The 23,520-nt window shown below is 36.9% G+C and overlaps 2 protein-coding genes across 4 annotated transcripts in view; both read right to left on the bottom strand.

Annotated features, from left to right (window-relative positions):
- Positions 1–23,520, bottom strand: part of LOC102748592 (putative E3 ubiquitin-protein ligase HERC6) — a 580,669-nt gene that overhangs the window by 331,783 nt on the left and 225,366 nt on the right. The gene's annotated exons all lie outside the window — the stretch shown is intronic.
- Positions 434–8,344, bottom strand: SPP1 (secreted phosphoprotein 1). Of its 3 annotated transcripts, XM_006727044.3 has the most exons (7): positions 8,211–8,344; positions 7,023–7,087; positions 6,872–6,910; positions 3,828–3,908; positions 3,495–3,536; positions 2,152–2,430; positions 434–1,266 (listed from the first exon to the last, which is right to left on the bottom strand). In XM_006727044.3, exons 2-7 carry the CDS (start codon positions 7,074–7,076, stop codon positions 862–864), a joined length of 900 nt encoding a protein of 299 aa, XP_006727107.1. In that variant the 5' UTR covers positions 7,077–7,087; positions 8,211–8,344; the 3' UTR covers positions 434–861. The 3 variants fall into 3 exon arrangements, with proteins under 3 accessions (XP_006727107.1, XP_006727109.1, XP_030879643.1); XM_006727046.3 differs by lacking the exon at positions 3,828–3,908; XM_031023783.2 differs by lacking the exon at positions 3,495–3,536.

A 23,520-nucleotide genomic window follows, 5' to 3' on the forward strand; every position in this document is an offset into this window, starting at 1 on the left:
AAAAGGTGTCCCACGGGGTGTAAGAGTCCTGCACGGTTGGAGGATTTCTGGCTGAATAGCGACCCCAGCTTGAATTCTGTTTCTTTAACTAGGAACCTTAGCTCAACCAGAAGCTGTACGGTTGATCCAGAAGACCCTGGATTGCTCTCTACTAAGTGTAGCAGTTTCGTTAAAATAGCAACTGATTGCTAAGACAGTACATCTTGAATGCTCTCACCACAAAAAAGAAATGATGATTGTGTGATAGGCTAGAGAAGGTGACAAGCTAGAGGTGTTAACTAATGCTATGGTGGTGATCGTTTTGCAGTACAAGAGCAGATCAAATCATGTGGTACAACTCAACTTACACAATATTACATGTCATATATAATTCAATAAAGCTGCGGGGAAAAAAAGAGAAAAGAAAAAAAAGAAAAAGCTACCACCAAACTCATTATATTTGAGACATAAGATTTATTCACACACACACAAAATAATCACAACCAAATATACACTAATTTAAAAAACAAAAGATTACAGTGACAAAATTTTATATTCTCTTTTGTAAGTGTGTAAAAGTATTTGTTTGCTTCTACATAATTTCTATTCATAAAAGAATAGCAAACATTACAATGCAGTGATAGCTTGCATTTCTTATATGAAAAGAACATAGACCAAACCCTGAAGCTTTTAGTTTACAAGGGTGTTACCATGAAGCCACACACTAAACTAATGATCAAAACCAGTATCTATTTCCAGATCCATATACATATACATTCACCAACTAAGCTGAGAAATAAGCATTTCATATTCTCTCTCATCCTGCTACAATGTATTTTTTCTTTTTACTAAAAGCAGAGTAAGAAATTGCCTTTTCTCCTTTTAATTGACCTCAGAAGATGCACTATCTAATTCATGAGAAATGCGAAATTTCAGGTGTTTATCTTCTTCCACACTCTTGGAGTCTAGGACTCGTTCCTTTTCATGGCTTTGAACTATTTGGCTGACGAGTTCACTGCTGACCTCAGAATTTTCCTGACTACCAATCTCATGGGAATGCTTATTGCTCTCATCACTTGCTCTCAGCTTATACTCTCTGGCATGCTTGTGGCTCTTTGTTTCCATACTGTGGTCATCCGGCTGACTTGTTTCCTGACTGTCTTTCGCGTGGCTGTCCCCATCAGAAGTCCCCCGCACAGTCTGGGAAAGAAGGACGGCATTGAAGTCATCTTCCATACTCTCACTTTTCACAAGTGATGTCAAGTCCTCCTCTGTAGAATCAGGATACTGAATCACAGAACAAACGGAAGAAGAATTAAATGAAGAGCCACGGATGGGAACATTGTAATTCTGCTTTCTAAATTTTAGGCCAATTTATATGAAAATTGTCTAAATTTGGCTGAAGCAAAAAACAGGACTAGCATGTTACTTTGTTTTTTACCGAACCTTTTCACATATTCATCTCCTTTAGTTTAATAGATACATCAATTATGCATATGATAAAGACTATGACGTAGATCTGATGATCTCTGTTTTACATAAAGGGAAAGTGAATTGAAAGTTAAAAAGTAAAATGATTCATAAGTGGCAAGGCTATGTGTGAAATTCAGATCCTTCAACTGCAGATTAAGCATAATTTGCAACTCTGCAATTCGTCTTAGGTATTTAACTTCAAAACATGACCATTATATTGTGAAAATAATTGCTGTTTTCCAAAGTTTTTTTCTTTAATCTAAAAAAGTGAATAGAATAAATGCTTTATAGCCAGGATTTGGAAAAAGATCATTGTAATTGAGAGACAAAAGTAGGGAGAAATTGCATGGACTTAAACATAAAATCACCAAGTGAGAAAAGGTTTTGTGTTCAATAGTCATAAATTAGGGGCACCTGGGTGGCTCAGTCGGTTGAGTGCCAGACGCTTGATTTTGGCTCAGGCCATGAGCTCAGGGTCGTGAGCTCAGCATGGAGTCTCCTTGTCCCTCCCCCTCTACCACTCCCCCTGTTCTTTCTCTCTCTAAAATAAATAAATTTTAAAAATCTTAAAAAGTAATAAATTAATAATGCTTACTGAATGAATGAATGAATGAATAAGTGACTGTGAATAGACACACTCTGGTTTCCTAGAATTGGGCTCTAATCATAAATATCTGATGTGTCTGTCTAAGGATTTACCTGGACTTCGTATCTGTGGGACTTCTTAGATCTGGACCTCAGTCCATGAGCCACACTATCACCTCGGCCATTATTTGAGTCTCTTGTGGGGACAGCTGGAGTGAAAAATTGGGTTGCTGGAATGTCAGTGGGAAAATCAGTGACCAGTTCATCAGATTCATCAGACTGGTTAGAGTCATCATCTACGTCATTGGAATCAATGGAATCCTGGCTGTCCACATCGTCTCCGTCATCTTCATCCACATCCTCATGGCTTTCATTGGACTTGCTTGAGAGGGTCTAAAAAACAAGATGGCCAGAAAAATTTGGGTAAGGGTTTTTACTTTCCCTTAGTCTTTACAGTGCATTAGTCTTTCAGACTAATTTGGTTTCAGAATCTTTGCATTCACAACAATGTATTCAGTGGCTTCTAGGAGTAAAAGTGAGTATTTTCCAATCTCTTTTTTAACACCAGGATAAATGGAATCATAATCTGAGGTATTTTTCTTGCTTTTCCATAAGTAATTACTTTCATAGACATTTTCAAGCCATATATGTGAGTATAACATTTCTATGGATAACAGTGCTCTTCCTTGTTCATATTAGACATTATTTCATTTACCAAATTCAATGATGAAATAAATACAGATACATAATTGTGAGATTACTTTTTATTTGAAATGAGAATTCTCAGGAGATTGGAACATCCATATACTAATGCATGCACCAAAACCTGCCCCCCCCATCGGCATACATAAGCAAAAATAACTCCATTATGCTTGTGTATAAACTGCAACTCAAATCTGTCAACCAAATTAACCACTGAATGTCTGATTAAACTTCTGATTAGCAAATATACTTGATTATTTATCTAACTTTCCCAGTTAGAGTTTCTTAACACATTCAAACAGATCTTAAGGAAAACAAATTTATCTCTTTGTTTAGCAAATATATCAATACTCCTAATAAAAAGAATAGCTGTCACATAAACCATTATGTTAGGAACAGAACTGTTACCCTGAGACAAAGTCTTGGCTTTCGTAGGCATTATTAGATGCTTATCAGATATTAGATAAGACATCTACAAAATACCTTAAATAAAATTTTAAGAGGCTTAGTATTTCAAATAACAGACATTAGTAAACATTTCCTGCCACACTAAACTTATCTGAAGAAACCTGGTATTTCTGACGTTGAGTAAATACATGTTTTCTTCCTGAGCAAGTTTTAAATTGGCAATTTACTATAAAATTTGCTAATAGAATATTGTCAGAATCGAAGCCAGGCCATGTCATTAGGAGAAAGAGTGGCTTCTTTCATCTCTCCAAGGCATGGTCAGCTTCTGATTCACGGTGAGAACTCACCTTCTGTTGGAAGTTATCATTTTCTTGAGAGAGCACAGTATTCTGAAGAAGGAGGGACACATATCAGTTTACATCAAATATGTCTCATATTTTAATTCAAAAGTTAGCCTTTTCTATCCAAAGCAGGTCTTATTTTTCAGCCTCATAAGTGGGTGGCTTAAAGTGGGGAAAAGCCAACATAACCAGATCAATTGCTATCCTAAGCTCAAGTTTACCAACAGGTAGGAAGGATCCATTTAATTGGCCTGAATGGTCTCCATGATGGCTACTTTTTGTTGTTGTTCTCTAAATGAGAGAAATTTAATTCTTAAAATTAGTTAAAATTAAAAATACCTGTAGTGCTAGGAAAGTCTGCTTCTGAGATGGGTCAGGCTTTAGCCATGTAGCTACAGCACCTGGGTATTTGTTGTAAAGCTACAAAAAATGTTGCATATTTATCATTATTAAAAAAAGAAACATAAGGATCTCTAAGTGATCAACTGAAAAAACAAGTATACTTCACTGATCTTGATGGATAAGCATAATATGCCTCTGTATGGTCAGCCAGAGCCTTACATACCTCTTTTATCATTTCCTTTTTGTTGCAGATTCATTTAATATACTCTTACATAGCACTTACTTAGGTCAGGCATCCTTTCAAAGTGATTTACAAATATTTATTCATTTAATCTTCTCAACCCCCTGTGAGATGGGTATCATTATTATTCCCATTTTACAGACCAAGAGAAGCTCAGCCACAGAGAAGTTAAGTGGTAGTAGGTGGCAGAGCTGGGGTTCAAATCCAGGCAGACTGGGTCTTCGCAGTGATGCATGCTGTGCATGCTGAATACTGTGCATTCCTGTCCTATGCTTACGAGCTGAAATTTCCCCTTAGATAAAGCACATCTAAAGCAGAGGTGCCCTTAATTAGTGGTGATCTTCATTGTTTCCTCTATGAAAAGAGGAGGAACTCTCTAAGACTGCGTTGTCTGATATAATATCCTCTGGCCATATAACATGTGGTTACTTAATTTAATTAAAATGAAATATAATAAAAAATTCAGTTCTTCAATCGCACTAGCTACATTGTGAGTTCAGTAGCCACATGTGTCTAGTTGCTTTCTGGGTGGACCATGCAGAAATATAATATTATTATAATATTAACATCATCACACAAATGTTCTATTGCTCCAAGGTGCCAGAGATGTGAATGGAACGGTCTTTCCTTTAGCCCAGTTATTTATCTGGAAAATGATTATCCTAGTGCAGAGGAGTGGAAATTGCTCTGAATAAGTGTCATCTGATGGGCTGTATCACCCAGAGCCAATCCCTTCCCTTCCCTGTCATTGAGAATGAGAACGCTGGCCGTTCCATGGGTCCCTTTCACAGCCAGCCACCGGGTGGGGGAAGGGCAGGGAGGCAATCAAGTCAGTAGCATGTGGGGTTTCCTCCCAGAGCTGACTGCAACCAGAGCAGCTTCATATTGGGCTACTCTGAAAGCTTTTGCTGAAGGAAAGGGTTCCTTGCCTGAAAAAGATGTGAAACTACTGTTCTAGAGGAGTTCCAAGTTTCCCTACTTTTTTTTTATTTAAAAATATATAAAGATGATATGTAAATATGTTATAATTTATATATATTTAATATATATGTTTCCTGCTGCTACATGTAATATGGGCTCAGAGAGAAGGCATTTATAAGTTAAATTTATGATTTAAAACAATGTAACATGAAGACAATATAGATGAACAAAACAAACAGATTAAAACCTCATTTAGTCATAACACTCACAGATAACCAATGTTCATCTGCAGAGGGAAAGCCTTATAACTTTCACATATTTCTGACTAGCTCTAAATTTCTAGGATTCTGGAAGGTTGAGCTCTTCACTTATCTCCTAAATATAACTGAATAATTTATACTGTCATAACTTTATGTGCCATATTTATTCATGAAAAAGTCACCAGTTCTTGCCCAAATAGTGTGACCTCTATCTTTTCTGGAAATGTTAATTTTTCTGGCCTATTATTGTGCTTCAATACTTGTTTTCTCAAATCAGTTGGAAACCAGTCATATCTATACCCACCTACTTGCGCACCCAAACACATGCAGCAAATACTTCTCCGAATGTCTTCATTAAGCAATCTATTTTCAGTGACCCCAGGCAGCTCTATACAGGCCTTTATTCTGTTCATCTGGGATTGAACTCTGTGTGCCTTCTAGTCTGAGCTCTCAGGACAATGCCCGTTTGTTGTTTGGCTGGCACAGTTCCACGTATTTTGGAGGGGCATGTACATCTACGGTGCTGGTCAAAGAGTTATAATAAAGGGTTTGATTTGGTCTTATGTTTGGTTAGAAAGTTGTTATCTAAAGTCAGCTGACAAGCATAATAGATCCAAATAGCTTAAGAACCTTTCTTTTTATAATGGGTTTCTTAGCAAGTATCTTAGGAGATATTATGAATATTATGGTCATGTAAACTGTCCAGTGTGTGAGACAAATTTTAAACTCAGCAAAGCAAAGGATGGGATTTTCCACGTCTAGTACAGTATGTTGACTCATGGAAAGAAAAAGTCACGTGACTTCACATGACTTCCTAGACTGCAGATGAACATTGGTTATCTGTGAGTGTTATGACTATTAGGGAGGTTTTAATTCTATGGCCCAGAGCATTATTTTATTATACAAAAGAACTAGTTTGGCGTTAAGAGCATATATTTACTAAAGACTATACAACTCTTCTTCAACTTGCGATGGGTTATGTCCCAATAAACCCATCGAATGTTAAAAATACAGTAGGTCAAAGATGCATTTAATACACCTAACCTACTGAGCATCATAGCACAGCTTAGCCTACCTTAAACATGCTCAGAATGCTTACATTAGCCGGCAATTGGGCAAAAGCATCTAATACAAAGCCCATTTTATAATAAAGTGATGAATATCTCATTTAAAGTATTGAATACTATACTGAAAGTGAAAAACAGAACGGTTGTATGGGTAGAGAATGGTTGAAAGCATATCGGTGTTGACCGTCGGGATGGCGTGGCTGACTGGGTCTGTGACTCACTACCACTGCTCAGCCTCACAAGAGTATTGTACCGTGCATCGCTAGCCCAGGAAAAGGTCAAAATTCAAAATCTGAAGTATGGTTTCTACTAAATGCGTATGGCTGTCCCACCATCGTAAAGTTGAAAAATTGTAAATGGAACCATCGTAAGTCAGAGACCATCTGTAACTGTACTTAGTACTGGCCTAGGCTGAAAGCGGACAGTCAATAAATACTTATCAATTAACGGCTTGACTATGATAATAAGTAAAATGGCAACAAATATGTTTGTGGTGACTCTCGTGCAGCTGCATAAATAATTTAACTCATGATAAACCTAAAAGATGCTTACCTGCTTTTCCTCAGAGCTCCCAGAATCGGCCTGCTTAATCTTCAAAACAGAAAAGATGAAGCAAGATTACAATGTGAATGTGTTCCTAGCACAGGGGAGCACACAATTCATTTATTTTGAGAAATTTCCTTTAAGATACAGCTGTACTCACCGGAATGGCGTAGGCAATGCCTAAAAGGCAAAAGCAAATCACTGCAAGTCTCATGGTGATTTTTCCTGCAAGATATTTTGTAAGGAATATTTGATTTCTTTGATCACTGTAAAACAGTGATACCTCTTTATGCTACCACATTACAAAATATTTACAAATATATTTTCTGTAGAATATTTTCTACCTTTTGGAGAAAACTTTTGTTTCAATCACTATGGTCTTTTGAGTTACTATTTGTAATGCCTCCTCTTTACTCCATCTCTCACTATTAGGCAAGGGAGAGAGGAATTTCATAAGACTATATTCGACTTCAAAATTTAGAGTTCCAGGGATTATATCATTACTGCCTGATATCTCCAGTTATCTCAACCTAAAAACAGATCATTAGTAATTTAATTAAAATAATAAGCTACTGGTGGAATATTTATTTCTCAGGGAAGAAAAACAGAGAGAGAAAATAAAACCATAGAAAGAAGCTTGCTTTCTTCATTTTTCCAGCATGCATTTTAAGTGTGATTTTTAACTAAATTACTAAAAAGGTACTACTTAGGCAAAATGAGGCTGTCTCAAAACTCAAGTTATTTAAGAAAGGCATTCTAGAAATTTGAAAGAAAAACCAAAATATTGAAAATAGTCAATGGCTTTTCTACTCATGATAATAAGTCTGCATAGGGTCATACAGGTATCTTGGTGAAGAATTTAATAGCTAAATACAGAAGTGAAATATTCAGAAAGAGTTTTTTTTCCCCTTGAAAATAGGATGGATACATTAAACATTAAAACATAGCATAATTATTAGCTTACATTACCACTAAAGATCCTTTTCCGCTTAAATGCTTCCACAGCCATCTACCCATTAAAAATAATGTATATATAGTCATTTGAAAGGGGCATAGAATTTTTCTCTTTTTTTTTCTGATTGGAAGAAATAGATTCAGTTCTTTTGAGGACTCCAGGAATTTTTGAGTTCTATAAATGACTGGCTTTCGAAATAACCAGTTACCTTTCTTCCAGGAAATCTGCAATGTATCTGGCATGCTCAATTAAAAGACTAGAACAGTGTAAGTCTGCTTAACAGCTTTACAGTTCAACTCTTTTCCTTACAACTTGCCCTCCCCCCTGAAATGAAGCTGAATGCCTAGGACAGCAATGAATTTGGACGCATAGGACAGCGAAGTGCGGGCTTACCTTGCTCTGTGGCTGTCTGAGAAGAGAGCCCAGTCCCGGATGAGGCTGCACTGCTCGCCTTCTCTTCCTGCTGTTGACAGTCAGGACCTCCCAGAATTTAAATGATGCTCCAGACAGTCTCCACCAACACAGGGAGGCGGAGAAATGTGTCATGAGGTTTTTTGCCACTGCCCAACCCACTTGCTCCCACACTTCCCCCTCTGGTTTTTGTGGTTAAAAAACAAAGAAACAAACACACAAAAACTACTCTACAGTTAAAACGTTACTGATGTACAATATCATTAACTAGCTTTTTCATTTATGGGACTGGCATTCAGCATCATGGAAGGGCATCTAGGGGTCCTGTAAAAAGTGGGGAGGAATGACTGGTTCTTTTAGAGAATTGATAATGTCTGAATTAGAAGAAAAATATTAATATAAATCCATCTTAAATAAAAGGAAATGGAATAGATTTTTGTTTCTTTAGGGTTAAATAACAGATTAAGGTAATATATGCAACCAAATTTGCCTCACAATTATACTCGTTTAACAGCTGCAAGGCTATTGTTCAGGTGTGGGAAGAGGCTCCCTCCATCCTTTGCTACTCAGGCTCAATGCTGTGATTTCAAGTATGTAGCAGCTTGTCATTTAGACAAATGACATTACTAACACTAAGTTCCATGTTTATGCCCCTTAAGTTGGATTTACAATGACCGTTCAAGGACACGAATTTTTGTCGCACCGTTTAAATTGTTTGGAGGTGGTGAATCAGATAATCTGCTATATAAGACAGAAGAATGGTAATTTACTCTATATGCTGCAGAAGTAAAGCAGCTTCTCACTGGGAGAGTTAACTGCTTGAGAAGGCTGCTTCTGGGGCCAGAGTGTGGCTCTGAGTCCCACACTGACATCCATTAGCTGTGTGACCTTGGGCAGATCACTTAGCCTGCCTGTATTTGTTTCTTCATCTGTCAAATGCACATGCTATTACCTAGCTCATGGGGGTTGTGAGAAGTTTTAAATGAATTAGTATGTGTAAAACTAACAATGTTTGGCACATATTATGTGTATATTTTAAGCACTGTGTGTCTTAACTATTCCTGAAATTTTTAGGAAGAGCATGTAGTCATCATTCGTAGTGTCTTTAAGTGGAATAGGTTATTAGAATGAGGCTAGATGTAAGATCTTTAAACTGCATACATCAAGAGGGTAATTTGCACATCTCTACAGGAATGGACTGATTTATGAATCATCTTTTTTCTAGTTTTTCTCACAGGATATATAAAATTTGTTACTTAAATAAAATTGAAAACATTTTTTTCTATATTAAAAAAATTTTACTGGGTATTTAAAAGGTATTTAAATGAAAGAAAATTACAGATGAATTTTGAATATTGGAACAGAAATTAGGGGTAACAAAGCTCTGAGTCCATTTTAAATATTTAATATTGTTTTGAGATTACTAAACTTCTTCATCTACTTTTCTCAGTTGTGAAATGGGGATTGCACTATTCATTTACCTCACATCTCCATTATAAGAATTATGTGTGAGATTAAAGGTAAATGATCTTATTTATTATTAGTTCTATCTAAGGTGTTGGCCCCTATTTACTAAATGCTGCTTTTAATAGAAATATGGATTAAATAATTTCTTGCAGTGTTATTCTATAACTATAATCCATAGGTTTTGTGGACATTTGGTGGGGGAGGAGGGTATGTCTGTTTTGGATGCATTCCAAATGAGTTGATATTACTGATTTGTGGGATCTAATCACACATTTTAATAATACAGATGGCAGCTATCTCTATAAAACATAAAGCACACAGGTTATAAACTTTCAAAATAGATTTCTTAGTTCTGCTTTTAAAAATTGTTTTTTCCCTTTAAACGTATTACCCACATAAATTTGTCATGTTGTCCATTTAGCGGGGGGGCAGTTCACAAATTCTAAAAACAAGATTTCCACAGGACTCACTATGGTTTACTCTGTGCCCACGGGAATGATTTAATACAAACTTAGATAGTTACAGGAATAGGTTTCGCTGGAGTGGAGCCATGTTGAGATGAACCGTATGCCCCACCACAGGACTCTTCCGGTCATAGCTCCAAAGTGCCACACGATGGCAGCATTTCTGAAAAGGATTTCAGACCACAAATCTGGTTTCTCTTGTTTTCTCACTCGGGGAAGGATAGGACATTTCACATATTTAATGACAGAACTGTAAAACAGCTGTGGGGCCTTCCATTTCTTGGAATGCCAGGTGAGAAAATATTTCCCAACAATGCTCCGCTACACAGTAACAAGGAACACAGAGGCCAAGAGAACTAAAGCATTCCTGTTCTGCTCTGTCATAGCTTTCCGCAGTCCCAGGTAGACACTATTGTCTCCTTCCCCACTTCCCACATTGACTCAAAAGGTTACTGATTCCGAGATCTCGCTCAGGGGAAAGACTTGTGAATTCACAGTTAAAGAATGTGTCTGGGATGTTTCAGAGATGAGACGATAAAGTGATTTGTAATGGAGGCAGCTGTGCAAAGAATGAAATGGATAATGTGTTCATTCTGACTTTTGAAGAGGCTCGTTCTTCCTGCTCTTTGTAATTAAACATGTTGCTGACGCTTTTCTTTTTCTGAATAAGATTTTTCAGTTGTCAGAATTAACGTGTTAAATGATTGAGGTCAGAGAGGCTTGATCTGTTTCCATTCTTGTTTAGGCTAACACTTGGTTGTTCAGAGTCAAAATGTCCAATCGATCCAATTCCTTGTAAATCTTGTATGTGGAAAGGAAGAAGTTTAGTTGTTAAGCTGGAAAGCAAAGAGGGATTTGTGATTGTAAAATAGAGACACTATAAGAGGACATATGGGGATATATAGAAAGCACTGTATTTTTTTCTTGAATGACATAAAAATTCTCATATAATGGAAAAATTGAAGTTCCCTGTTTTGTGGAGTTTTTTAATACCAACTTCCAGTTTATTTGGATATTTCTAGTTATACTCTTAGTAAGGTACAATCAACTACTTAAACTTTTTCAGCTCTGCAAATAATTATTTTTTTCCCCTGAAACAATGTTCAGATAAAAATCTGATATCTTGGTACTATCACTAATCTGTCATAGAGAAGTTGGAGCTGTAACTAAGCAGAAACCTACCACAGTATTCATCATTTGTAGTCTAAGGAAGAGGGGCATTATTTATTAGAGGAAAGGAAACAAGGGTGGAAGGTAAGAGGGTGCTATTTTTAAGTTCAGACATGAAATTAGAACATTTCAGAAATAGAAAAAACAAACACCGTAAAACTTTTATCCTATTGCTCAATAACTTAAATAATGAAATTCAGCTCCTGAAAAAAGTGGCCTTACTATTGGTAAACATTACTTCCACTTAAAACAAAAGAGAAAAGTTTCATTTTAGACACATAGAATTGTTATAGAGTAAATAAATATTCAATAAGTTGTTAGTGATTAACCACTCAACTCTCCATCCTTAACAAATTTTGAGCACATAGTTTGTGCTTATCAGTTTAATACATTAGGCTTGAATTCATAGAATATCATATGTGGATATCTAATATTTGCTGGTACTCAAGAATCAGATAGTGTTTTTCTATTAAAGTATTATTACCAACTCTGAGGGCATTCTAACACTCTTTAAGTGATAGATTCTTTAAAGTGGACTTATTAATTTTTTTTCTTAAAAGGACACCATTCTTACCCTCATGGAATCTCATGGAGACTTTTATTCATGAAAATCAACCATAAGAAATTTGGAACTTGTAGAGCCAATGAGGTTAAGGGGGTGCAGTTAAATAGTAAACTCAGTGGGACTATGGATAGGGAGAGGCATATGGTGGAGACCCTGTGTCTACACTGGAGTAGGGTGGGTATTTTGGGATTGGGCTCAGACAGGAAGTCTCTTTTTCCACCCAACATCAATCACAGCAGCATAGAATCCTATACCTGCAGCAGTATGGGGAACAATACAGAAGCTTGTCATCAGAGTTCCTGAAGGAGGTTGGGGGGGGGGGGCAAAGCTGCAGAAATGTACAAATAGAAAGTCTAGCAGCTCAGGCCCCTGTCAATACAGAAAAGGCATTTTGCCACAATAAGCAATCAGTGATCAGCATTCTGCAGAATGTATTTGAGGGGAGAAAAGCATTCTTCGAAACTGGATTATGAGAATTCTTATTTAAAATCTGATGTTTGAGGGACGCCTGCGGGGCTCAGTTGGTTGAGCGTCTGCCTTCGGCTTGGGTCATGATCCCAGGGTCCTGGGATTGAGCCCCTGCATTGGGCTCCCTGTTCAGCAGGGAGTCTGCTTCTCTCTCTTACTCTCCCTCTGTGCTCTCTCTCTCTCTCTCAAATAAATAAATAAAATCTTTAAAAAAAATCTGATGTTTGAATAATTTTTGGTAGAAAATCCGTTATAAGGTTACTATGAAAAAGTGACCACTTCAATACAGAACAGAAGAAAATCTGAAGAAAGGGGACAAAAACTGGACAACAAAAGCAGCAGCTAAATCCATTATTTTTCTAGCCACGTTTGGCTGTTTTTTTGTTTTGTTTGTTTTGCCAGTTCCTATTAAGGAAGAACTCACATTAATGTCTCTATTCCATGGAATAACATTTATGTTTTAAAAAATATAATTAAATAATTAGTAATTAAAATTTGAGTCCTTTAATGTTTGAATTTTTTAATAAAAAGAAAGCCCATGATATGCTCATCCCATAGTTTATGTGTCAACAAATATTTATGCAGTGAATGAAAAAAATTAACTCTATTGCAAAATGTATATAATTCTTATGTAAATTGAGTCATTTCTGATTATTTTCTGATGCTTTCTTAAAGTCTCAAATTGACCATCTCTCTGGTTCCTATTAGAAGTCACTATCAGGCAGAATGGATTACACCTGAGAACTTTAGGCAAGATTCCTGTGTCCAGAGAGGGCTGGCCAGGTGAATGCTATTTTTTACAGAACATGAGGTCCTCTGAGGTCTGACATTCTCCTGTCTCTACAGCCTCATCTTTCACTGATTTCCTTTCTTGTAGTCCATGCAACAAGTACACGGAGCCAGTTGAAGCTCCCCAAAGTGCCATGCTAGTTTAAGTCTCCACGCCTTTGCTCACACTGCGTGACACTCGTGCCTAGAATATCCCTCCAGTCCCATCCACACCTGCCTGTGAAATATTTTCTTTCCAGACTTAATTCACATTAAGCGTCAAGGCATCCCTTATAAAGCCTTTTTTGACCTAAATAGAAAGAGCCATTTCCACTTTTTGTAGGCCTAATGCACCTTGCCCATGATTTAGCCCACCTCTGATGCTTTATTGCCATTACATACTTGTCTCCTTACACTAACAAGTAAACTCCCTCCAGGCAGGGACTCGGTCTTAACCATTTCCTGGTAGCAAATCAGTAAATGTTTGAGGGACAAGTGAGTGAAGGGGCACACCTTTATTAATGCTTAATCCTATGGATGCTACATATAACACTAGCATTTAGCATCCGCTCCAGGGAGTGAGAACAACTAACTGCTGGGTTCTCAGAATAATTTGAACAGTAATCCCCCGTTTATCTGCAGTTTCCCTTTCCGCAGTTTCATTTACCGGCTAACAGTTGCGTCCGAACGCAGATAATCCTTTTGCTGAATCGTCAGAAGGTCAATAGTAGCCTAACTCTACGTCATAATGCCGCGTCATTCTCCTCACGTAGGCGTTTTATCATTTCACATCATAAGAAGGGTGAGTACGGTACAAGATGCTTTAAGAGAGACCAATTCATGTAGCTTTTATTTGTTATAATTGTTCCATTTTATTATTATAACTTTCCTACAATGCCTAATTTATAAGTTAAACTTTGTCATAGGTATGTAAGTATAGGAAAAAAATAGTATGTATATAGGGTTCAGTACTATCCGTAGTTTTAGGCATCCCCTGGGGGTCTTGGAGTGTATTCCTTCAGATAAGGGAGGGACTGTATACACATTTTAAAAATGCCGTTGCAGAATCTGAAGAGCCAGCATATTTCCCACTTGTCTATGGGGTTCTGGCAAGCCCTTTAGCTTGTCTGGGTCTCATGTTTCTTAATAGAGTTAATCTGGATTATTTTTAAGGTCACTTTTGGCTCTAAAATTCTGTGATTTTATGTTTCTTTTTAAAATTCATGAGGAGTAAAATATTGACATTACAATAGGAAGAGCAAGCAAGTTATAGAAATAGAGATGGCATTGAGATTGTAAGAGAAAAGAGAAGTTCAGATTAAAAACCAGAAAGGGAAGATTTTGACGCAAAAATTCTCTAATAGGCTGGCAGTCAGGTAAGAGTTGAAGAGTCTTTAAGATGTTTCAAAGTAAACTATCATGTGGTTTTTTTTCTATATTTTAAATCATAGATAAAAAATGAATATTATTATAATAATATTAGTAAAAATAAAACTTTTTTTTTTTAAGAGACGAATCACTTCCAACATAAAACTCTAATGAGTCAATCTTAAAGGTTCTGAGAATTTTTTATCCTTACCTCCCCAAACATGGGTTTTCTAGAGGTGTTTCTCACCCTGGGTCACATGAATTTCTTTTGGATTCTGTTATACCAAGAGTGGGAGATTGAAGAGAAAGTGACTGAAGAGGTTGGCTTGTTTCTTTCCTGGAAAATGCTGCCTGTGGTTTTTAGGAGGCAATTTCGTTGCCAAAGAGATCAAGAATATCAGGCTTCTCCATAATCTGGAGATGTTTTTAGATTTTTCTTTCCCGTATTCACATCCTCTTTATTTCCAAGCATCTGCAGATGTGACTGGTCTAGGCAACCTATTAATTTCACTTTGTGTGAGACGAAATCATTCAAGAGTTATCTAAAATCAAAGTTTGTGATAAAATTCTGTTCTCTTTTTACCCATTCATGTGTAACAAATTTCTACTGCTTGTTTTTTCCCCAAGAAACACTTCCTCAAGGGGCGCCTGGGTGGCTCAGTCACTTAAGCATCTGCCTTTGGCTCAGATCATGATCCTAGAGTCCTGGGATCGAGCCCTACATCGGACTCCCCACTGAGCGGGGAGCCTGCATCTCCTTCTGCCCCTCACCCCGCTCTCATGCTCTCTCTCTCTCTCTCAAATAAATAAATAAAATCTTAAAAAAAAACCAAACACTTCCTCATAACTATTATGACCTCTGCCTTTACCTTTTCTATGGTAACAAAGAGTGAACACAGAACTTCTGCCTTTACTGTTAAAAGGAGAGATATTCAAAATAATAATGATAATGATACTACTAATAATAACAATAGTAGTTATACATTTTCATGGAAAACCTATAATATTCTAGATTTAAAAATATACATTATGTCTAATATTCCTAACAACTACATTAATTTAGTATTAGGATCTCAATTTTTCAGGTAATTAAATGGAAGCCATTTCCTGTGCAGTCATGTCTGTACACATGATTTTATTCACTCCTTGCAAAAACCTTTGAGTATATATTTACAGGGTCAGTAGAGGCCCAGAGAAGGGAGTGACTGGTTCCACCTGTCTAGAAAAACTGTCTAAATGCAATACAGAGGAGGAACTGGTTTTTAGAGACTAACCTCTAAGATGTGAATTGAAAGAATAAGCATCCAACTTTGACCAAACTTGGTTGAAAACAAACAAGCATACAAAAAAAAGCTGTAAGTGACAATGAAATTGGTGAGAAATTTTGTTGAGAGTGAATAGTTTTGTTTCTCATAGGCTCAAATCTAATCAAAATGCAGAGCTTTATTTATCCACATGCCACGCAGGTAATGTCATGCTATGATTATGAGCCACACAGTGTCATAGAGTGTTAATACATTTTTGCTAATCTTATGCTGCAATGAATCACCGATTCAAAATACACAGATTAGTGATTGTGGGTTAATATCATTAGCTTCATGCTTAATACATACAATGACCTAAAATATTAGTTGTCTTGATTAGCTGAGCTTTGAGTGAATTGCTTGTCATATTTTAACAGTCATTGTATACCTAGAGAAAAGAACAATTCAAAGGCACAAATTCAGAGTTAGCCTTATGTCTTGCTACATTTGGATTCATTACAACACCTACCATAATAATTGTGACAGGCATTGCTAGCTGAAACTACATTTTCCAGCTTTTTTTTTTTACATCTGGGCATGGCCATGTGACTAATTCTTGCCAACAGAATATAAACAAAGTGATGTGTTTTTACTTCCAGGCGATAGTGCCTAAAACATTAATTGTGCCTCCTCCATAGTCTTATTTCTCATCTGTTGGCTGAATGAAGAGGACTATGAAGCATTTTTGGAGGGCAAAGACCCAAGGAGGAGAGCTTGAGCTGTCTGCTGACTAGGAGCCCTGGTATTGAATATTATATGAACCAGAGATGTGCTCTGTGGCTTCAAGTCCCTGATAGCTCTTACAATAGCTGCTGTTACCTTAATGAAGGCAACCCCTGACATTACATGTTCAATCCATAATTTTTGAATGTTAGCAAGTAGGCTCCAGATTCTAAACTCATGAGACTGGATTTACATTATGGTCCCATAACTTAAAATTTCTGTATTATAATTTCTACCTAGATAGAGAATTTTCTATTCATTTTTGCTTCCTCATTCCTAAAACCCTGAATTAGTCCATGTGAAATTACTAATATGTTAAAATTGTAGTTGATTGTTTTATACAATAAGTATGTGACTCATTTAACTCCAAAAGGAGATGGTGTATCATCTCATTTAATTCCAAAAGGAGTAGCAGTAGGTATTTTAAATAATTAGGATAGCAGGTTACTCTTGGTCCTCTGTTTTTGTTTTTCTCACTTTTACCAGAAGAGAATTAACCTTGGTACAGGTTTTTGTGGACAGTGTCTAATGCTGGAAATCAGGGAGCCTGACTTTATCTTGAGTCTACTACAAACTCCACTAAATATTGTCAAATTAGCTTGCCTCTGAGAAGAGAGAGGCTAAGCTATCTCCCAATAAATAATAAACTCATCTTGCAACTTCTCATTATTCACACAGCATCATTTACTTTATCTCTTAATTAGGCCACTTGTTTTTTGGAGCACCTTTTGCTTTTCACCAGGGGCCAGACAGGGGAAGGTAGAGATAAAGTTAAAATCAACCTATCTTGTTACATCTGAATACTTAAAGTCATGTTCTCTGCAGGTTTTGGATGACTTTTGTTTCGTGGAAGGAATGTGTTTATAGATTAATTTTACTCTCAGGTGACTTTTACCAGCTCAAATGTTGAGGATGGTAAATTCTGAGGCACTTGAAGAATTTTTAAGCTTTCTACCATGGTTCCTAATATGGAGATGACCATAATTAGAGGAAAGGTAGATTACATTACAAACTGTTTATGGTGGGGAGCTGGAGTTTTGACCCTGTCTTGCATATTTCACTATCAGTGAAATCCTGTATATTTCACTTTCCCCAACCTGTGGTGGTCTTTTGGTCTGTGGGTCATAGCTTGGCCAGGGGGTGAGCAGAGTTCTTAGTGAAGTAAAGAGGTCACGTATGACATATCAGCAGAGCTGGTCCACCCACTCGTCTGGGTTGGGGAGGAAGTGGAGGCTGGGGTCAGGCAAGGGACCTTTTTCTGCTTTTAGACCGTGGCAAAGCATCTCAGACTGGGGTTTCATTTTATTTTTGTTCATGTGGAGTTGGTTCAGACACAAGTAAAATTGCAGTGTCTTAACCTCTAGTAAGGTTTCAAACACATCTTGCTTCATCAAGGTTGGTCTTTTAAGAATGAAATTTGTATCTCAGAGATGATGGTAGTCTGAATTTAGAAGGATAAAACTGACAAACTTTCATTTAAATCTCCCAATCTGACTGTTTGGGAGTGTAAATTACTGAAAAATGTTTTATTTTTCTTTTTAAGAAGAAGGATAAGAATCCCATACACAGGAAGTTAATTTTCCTAAAACATTTTATTTTCATAGTATTTGTATAAAATTGGACAATTGATTTCTTTCTTGGGGTTCTATCTTCTATCCCAAGTTTTATCCATGGGGGCCGGATAAGAACTGGGACATAAAATCTGTTAAACTTTTACCCCATCATGCCAGGTATGTGTGAACACATGGCTAGCTGTATGTAGATCTTTTTCTCACACGAAGATTTGAGGTTTTTTCTTTGTTTTGTTTGTTTTTTTTAACAAAAATCCATGAAACACAAAGGTATATAATAAATAGTTGAGACACTTGGGGAAGAATGCTAAGAAATCAATAAAATTTATTAAGTGTTGGGATAAATTTAGAATAAACTATAAAATGCCTAGTTCTATACATTGGCTTATAAATGTTAATTTAGTTGCTTTGAAACAACATAATTTAGTATCAAATGCTTAAAAACATTAATTTCAGTCAATATAATTAAAAATATAGATTGTATGTATCTGGTTGGCTATTAAGGATGACATTTCCCAATTTGGTACTATTGTTTTAGTTCTAGAATGTCCCAAGAACCTGGAGGAGAGATAGCAAGAAGGCAGGCATGGAGAAAAGGAGGGGTGTTCTTGAACTGGGTTTTATTTTAGCTCTAAGGCAACTCAGGGCAGAAAATCAGTAAGACTGGAGATCAGAGCAGAAGTTTTGGTTCAAATAAAAATCAATGTCTTCAGGATGTTAGCCTGGTGATGGGTATTAAAGAGGGCACGTTCTGCATGGAGCACTGGGTGTTATATGCAAACAATGAATCATGGAACACTACATCAAAAACTAATGATGTAATGTATGGTGATTAACATAACATAATAAAAAAAATCAATGTCTTCAATAGTAGTCAAATCAGTGTATTCAGAAAGCAGCACCGGAATTGGCATTATGAGCTAGGGGATTTCTTCTTGGGTCTTTTAATCGAGTGCCAAACTGCTGTCTTGGATATCCTTTGTTTTAATTTTCTAGACAAGGGGTCAGTAAGCTCTTGGACCAAATCCATCCAAAGTTTATTTTTGTAAATAAAGTCTTATTAGAACATGGCCTTGGGGCGCCTGGGTGGCTCAGTCAGTTTAGCGTCTGCCTTCAGCTCAGGTCATGATCCCAGGGTCCTGGGATGGAGCTCCACATGGAGCTCCACATCGGGCTCCCTTCTCCGTAGGGAGCCTGCTTCTCCCTACCCCCCTCTTCCTCTGCCTGCTCCTCTCCTTGCTTTTGCTCTCTCTCTCTCTGTCAAATAAATAAATAAAATCTTAAAAAAAAAAAAAAGAACATGGCCTTGCCCATTTATTTATATAGTGCTACAACACTAGAGTTGAGTTGCTGGGTCAGAGACCATATAGCCTGAAAAGCCTAGAATATTTATTATTTGGCCCATTTACAGAAAAGGGCCCACACCTGTTCCAGATGAAAGATCTTTCTTATTTTGGTCTATTCTTTAACTCAAGCATATGAGTCAGACTCTCACCCTAGTTCCCACTCTGTCATTTCTGGCTATATCAAGTCATTTTTGCGGTGTGATGAACAGTATTCCATCTATGGACCTGGGTTTGAACCATGCAATACAATGTTTTGTTTTGTTTTCATTCATCCTGATAACGCTCTGCTTTACGGTCAGCATAGGACACTGAATCAATGATATTAAGGATAAGTGGTTAATGACTCTGGGATCTCTTTCTGATTATAAGCAATAGCTCATTAGATAGAGTTTTGTAAATGTACTTGGAATTTCTGCCAGATATAAATATCCCTTTTTATATGGGCTCATCTGACATTTATCTGTCACTTTTTCTGCTGTTTCCATTTAGTCCCCTGTGAGAGAATTCTCTAATTATTCCTATTGTTCTCACCTTCCTCAAAGATCTTTTGAGGAGTCATTTGTAAATCTGGGAATTTTAGTATGAATAGTGATACTAATACCTTTTATTTATATCTTTTAAGCATTTAAAGTGCTTTGAGATTGATGATCTTAATTGATACTTGTAACACTGTTTTCCTCTGGGAAAGGGATCTGATTGGCTAGAGATAAGGATGGGAAGGAGACTTAAATTTATTGGCTTTTAAATTTTGCATCGTGTATGCATTTGTTATCTATTACTGTAGAGCAGGGTTACCAAAAACTTTAGCAGCCTAAAACAACACACATTTGTTGACTCAGAGTTTCTGTGGGTCAGGGATCCAGGCATGGTTGGCTGGGTCCTCTGCATCAGAATCTTCATACAGCTGTAAGTGAGGTGTTGGCCAAGGCTGGAGTCTCCCCTAAAGGCTTGATTGGGGAAGAATCTGCTTCCAAGCTACATGGTTATTGTCAGGATTCAGTTCCTTGAGGACCGTTGGGCTGAGAACCTCAGTTCCTAGTTGTTTGTTGGCTGGAGGGCTCCCCAGTTCCTCTCCAACATGACAGCTAGCTTCATCAAAGCCAGAAAGCCGAAAAGGCAATAAAAGTCTGCTAGCAAAATGGAAGTCAAATTTTATGTAACCTCATCATGAAAGTGACATCATATCACTTTTGTCCTATTCTGTTTGTTAGAACAAGTCTTTAGGCCATCCCACAGTTCAAGGGAGGATATTACACAAGGGCATGAGTATCAGGAGTTGGAGATCATAGCGGGTACATTTTAGAGTCTGCCTGCCACAATGTGCGTGTGTATTACCTATTTAGTGAAATTAAACAAATAAAAGTGTGTGTAGACATCCAAGACTAAATGAAAATGAAAGTCTCAGTGTAATAGGTGAAATATGATTCATTTTTGTAAATAAGAAATAGCATGTGCATATATACATATATATGTGTGTATAAATGCATACAAAATGATAGGAATGATACAAATCAAGTGGTTAGTGTCTTTATCCATTCAGGCTGCTGTAATAGAATACCATAGAGTGGATAGATGGTTTATGAGTAATAAATATTTTTTTAAAGTTTTAATTTAAATTCCAGTTTGTTAACATACACTGTAATATTAGTTTCGGGTATACAGTTTAGTGATTCAACACTTACATACAATACCTTGTGCTCATCACAACAAGCACACTCCATGAATAACAAATATTTATTTCTCACAGTTCTGGTTGCTGGGAAGTCCAAGATCAAGGCATTGGCAAATCTGATATCCGGTGAGCACCCACTTCCTATTTCACACACAGCCATTTTCTTGCTATGTCCTCACATAGTGACAGGGGTGAGGGAGCTCTCTGGGATCTCTTACAAAGGCACTAATCCCATTCATGAGGGCTCCACCCTTATGACCTAAGCACCTCCCCAAAGGCCCTAACTCCTAATGCCATAACTTTGGGGATTTTGTTTCAACACATGAATTTTGAAGGGACACAAACGTTCAAACTATAGCAGTTAACAATGATTACTTCTGTGGAGAAATGAGAAGAAATGGATATAAAGGAACTTTTATAGTTTAATCTAGTTCTTTGTTTTCTTCTCAACATGACAGGAAAGTAATTAGAATCATTTCATAAAGTTGAAGTGGATAACCGGCTTTCCAACGGTATATGGTAACTTAATTGCAGGATCAGGATTCAAAATAGTTCTGAACATCAAAGTTTTTTTTCCTATTTATTTATTGGATTATTTATTTACTTCAAAACTAATCTTTTTTGCTCAGAAAAATTATTTAAAAAATTTTAAAAACTACTTATAAGAATTATGAGTATTTGTTCCTTTGGTGATGCCTGGCTAACTGCATTGGGTAGCCATCTCTACTAAATATTTCTGGTAATTAAGCCATTTTTAAACCATGATAAAATAGAAATTTGTATTTAATCCTATGGTAGGGTTGCCAGATCTAGCAAATGAAAATATAGGATGCCCAATTAAATTTGAATTTCAGATACATAATGAAGAGTGTTTTAGTATAAGTCTCAAATATGCACATATTTTTATATGTACAATATTTGGACATACACTACAAAATTGCTCATTGTTTATCTGAAATTCATATTTAACTAAATGTCCTGTATTCTATCTGGAACTCTATCCTATGGGCAGTGAAAAGAGCAGTGTAGGTTCTTGAGCAGAAGGATTACATAGTAAAATAGAATTTTAAAAGGATCACTCCCTACTTCATTAGTGTCTCTGATACCCCAAGATCCTTATTCTTCTCTTTCTGAGCCAAGGACTAATCCTTTAAACAAACATTTATGAACCCCTGCTAGGTATGAGACACTGCACCTGCTAGTGGGTACACAAAATCAAACAAGCTTCCATTCTCGCCCTCAAGAAACTCAGAGCCTTTTTTGACTGATACTTGTTACAGGATATTTCCCGGGGGGGTGGGCTGGGGTGGGGGGAGATTACTAAAGGTAAGAATACACCAAATCTGATAAAGGCAGATCAATATGTTGTGTCTCTTAATTCTCAAAATTTAGTATTTTTTGGATGGTTTTAACACACCTTAAGGCTTTTAAAATTATACACTATAATGGGTGCTTATGACAAGAATATTTTTGAAAATTGAGAAATTAAAAAAATAGTTTTAAAGGGTTTTGTTTTCTTTGAGTCTTCATCATCATTTTTATTCTTCTGAAATAGTCACTGAAATATCTCTGTGGAAGTATAAAGAAGTAATATAATTTTGCAGAATGTGATTTACCAATATAAGTTTGCTAAATTTGACTTTATGACTATATTCCAGGAAAATAGAAAAGTAAAACTCAATAAGGAAATAATCTGCAACTAAATTTTAATAAACATCCCAGAGATAGAGCTTTGTGTCAAGTCCTTTGTACGTTGATTTGGTAGATTTTTTTTTTTTGCTGTTTTAAGTACATTATTCCCTGAAGTTTATCCCAGTGATGTAACATAGTTGGATGACTGACTAGTTAGTTACTGCATGAGTTCTAAAGTTCCGTATTTTTAGATTGAGTAACAGCCCTCTGGTGGGGGAAGGATGACTGTGTAGCCACAGAAAAGTGGAAGAGAGAATTGGAGCGTGCCGTCCAAGGCCTGACTGCTATCAGATCCAGTCCTCACGTCCTCCTTCCTGGCTGTAGATCAGAGGGAATGGCCCTGTAGGCTGCATTACCAAGCCCTCATGTCAGCTCACCTTTGGCTAGTTTTAGTCAATGGATGGCAGTGACAGGATAGAGACAGGCAGGAAGAAGGGAAAAGCCAGGGTTGGTTGGTTGGTTGTTTTTCTCCCATTCTCTGTCTGCATCCAGCAGCCTCTCTGACAATGCCTGTGCCTTCCCCAGGACCCCAGCTTTCACCTGGTGCCCCCAGGCCCTGTGCTCTGCCATTCCCTTTCCCTCCCCTGGTCTAGGGAGGGCGGTGGCTAGCTGATGTTGTCTCATGGAGCCTATTCTGTTTCTCAAGTCCTTCATCTTCCATGGTACCAATTCCCTGAGTTAAACTCTTTCTGTTACATACTTGAAATGGTTTCT

The sequence above is a fragment of the Leptonychotes weddellii genome, chromosome 2 (assembly GCF_054177405.1).
Source record: "Leptonychotes weddellii isolate Sample4059 chromosome 2, ASM5417740v2, whole genome shotgun sequence".
Taxonomy (NCBI): domain Eukaryota; kingdom Metazoa; phylum Chordata; class Mammalia; order Carnivora; family Phocidae; genus Leptonychotes; species Leptonychotes weddellii.

Coding starts and splice junctions, on each gene's coding strand:
- SPP1 (XM_006727044.3), bottom strand. CDS start 7,076: ATGAGACTTGCAGTGATTTGCTTTTGCCTTTTAGGCATTGCCTACGCC. Junction 3,909..6,871: donor GGAGCTCTGAGGAAAAGCAG/GTAAGCATCTTT, acceptor CATTTTTTGTAG/CTTTACAACAAATACCCAGG. Junction 1,267..2,151: donor CCCACAGATACGAAGTCCAG/GTAAATCCTTAG, acceptor TCTGTGATTCAG/TATCCTGATTCTACAGAGGA.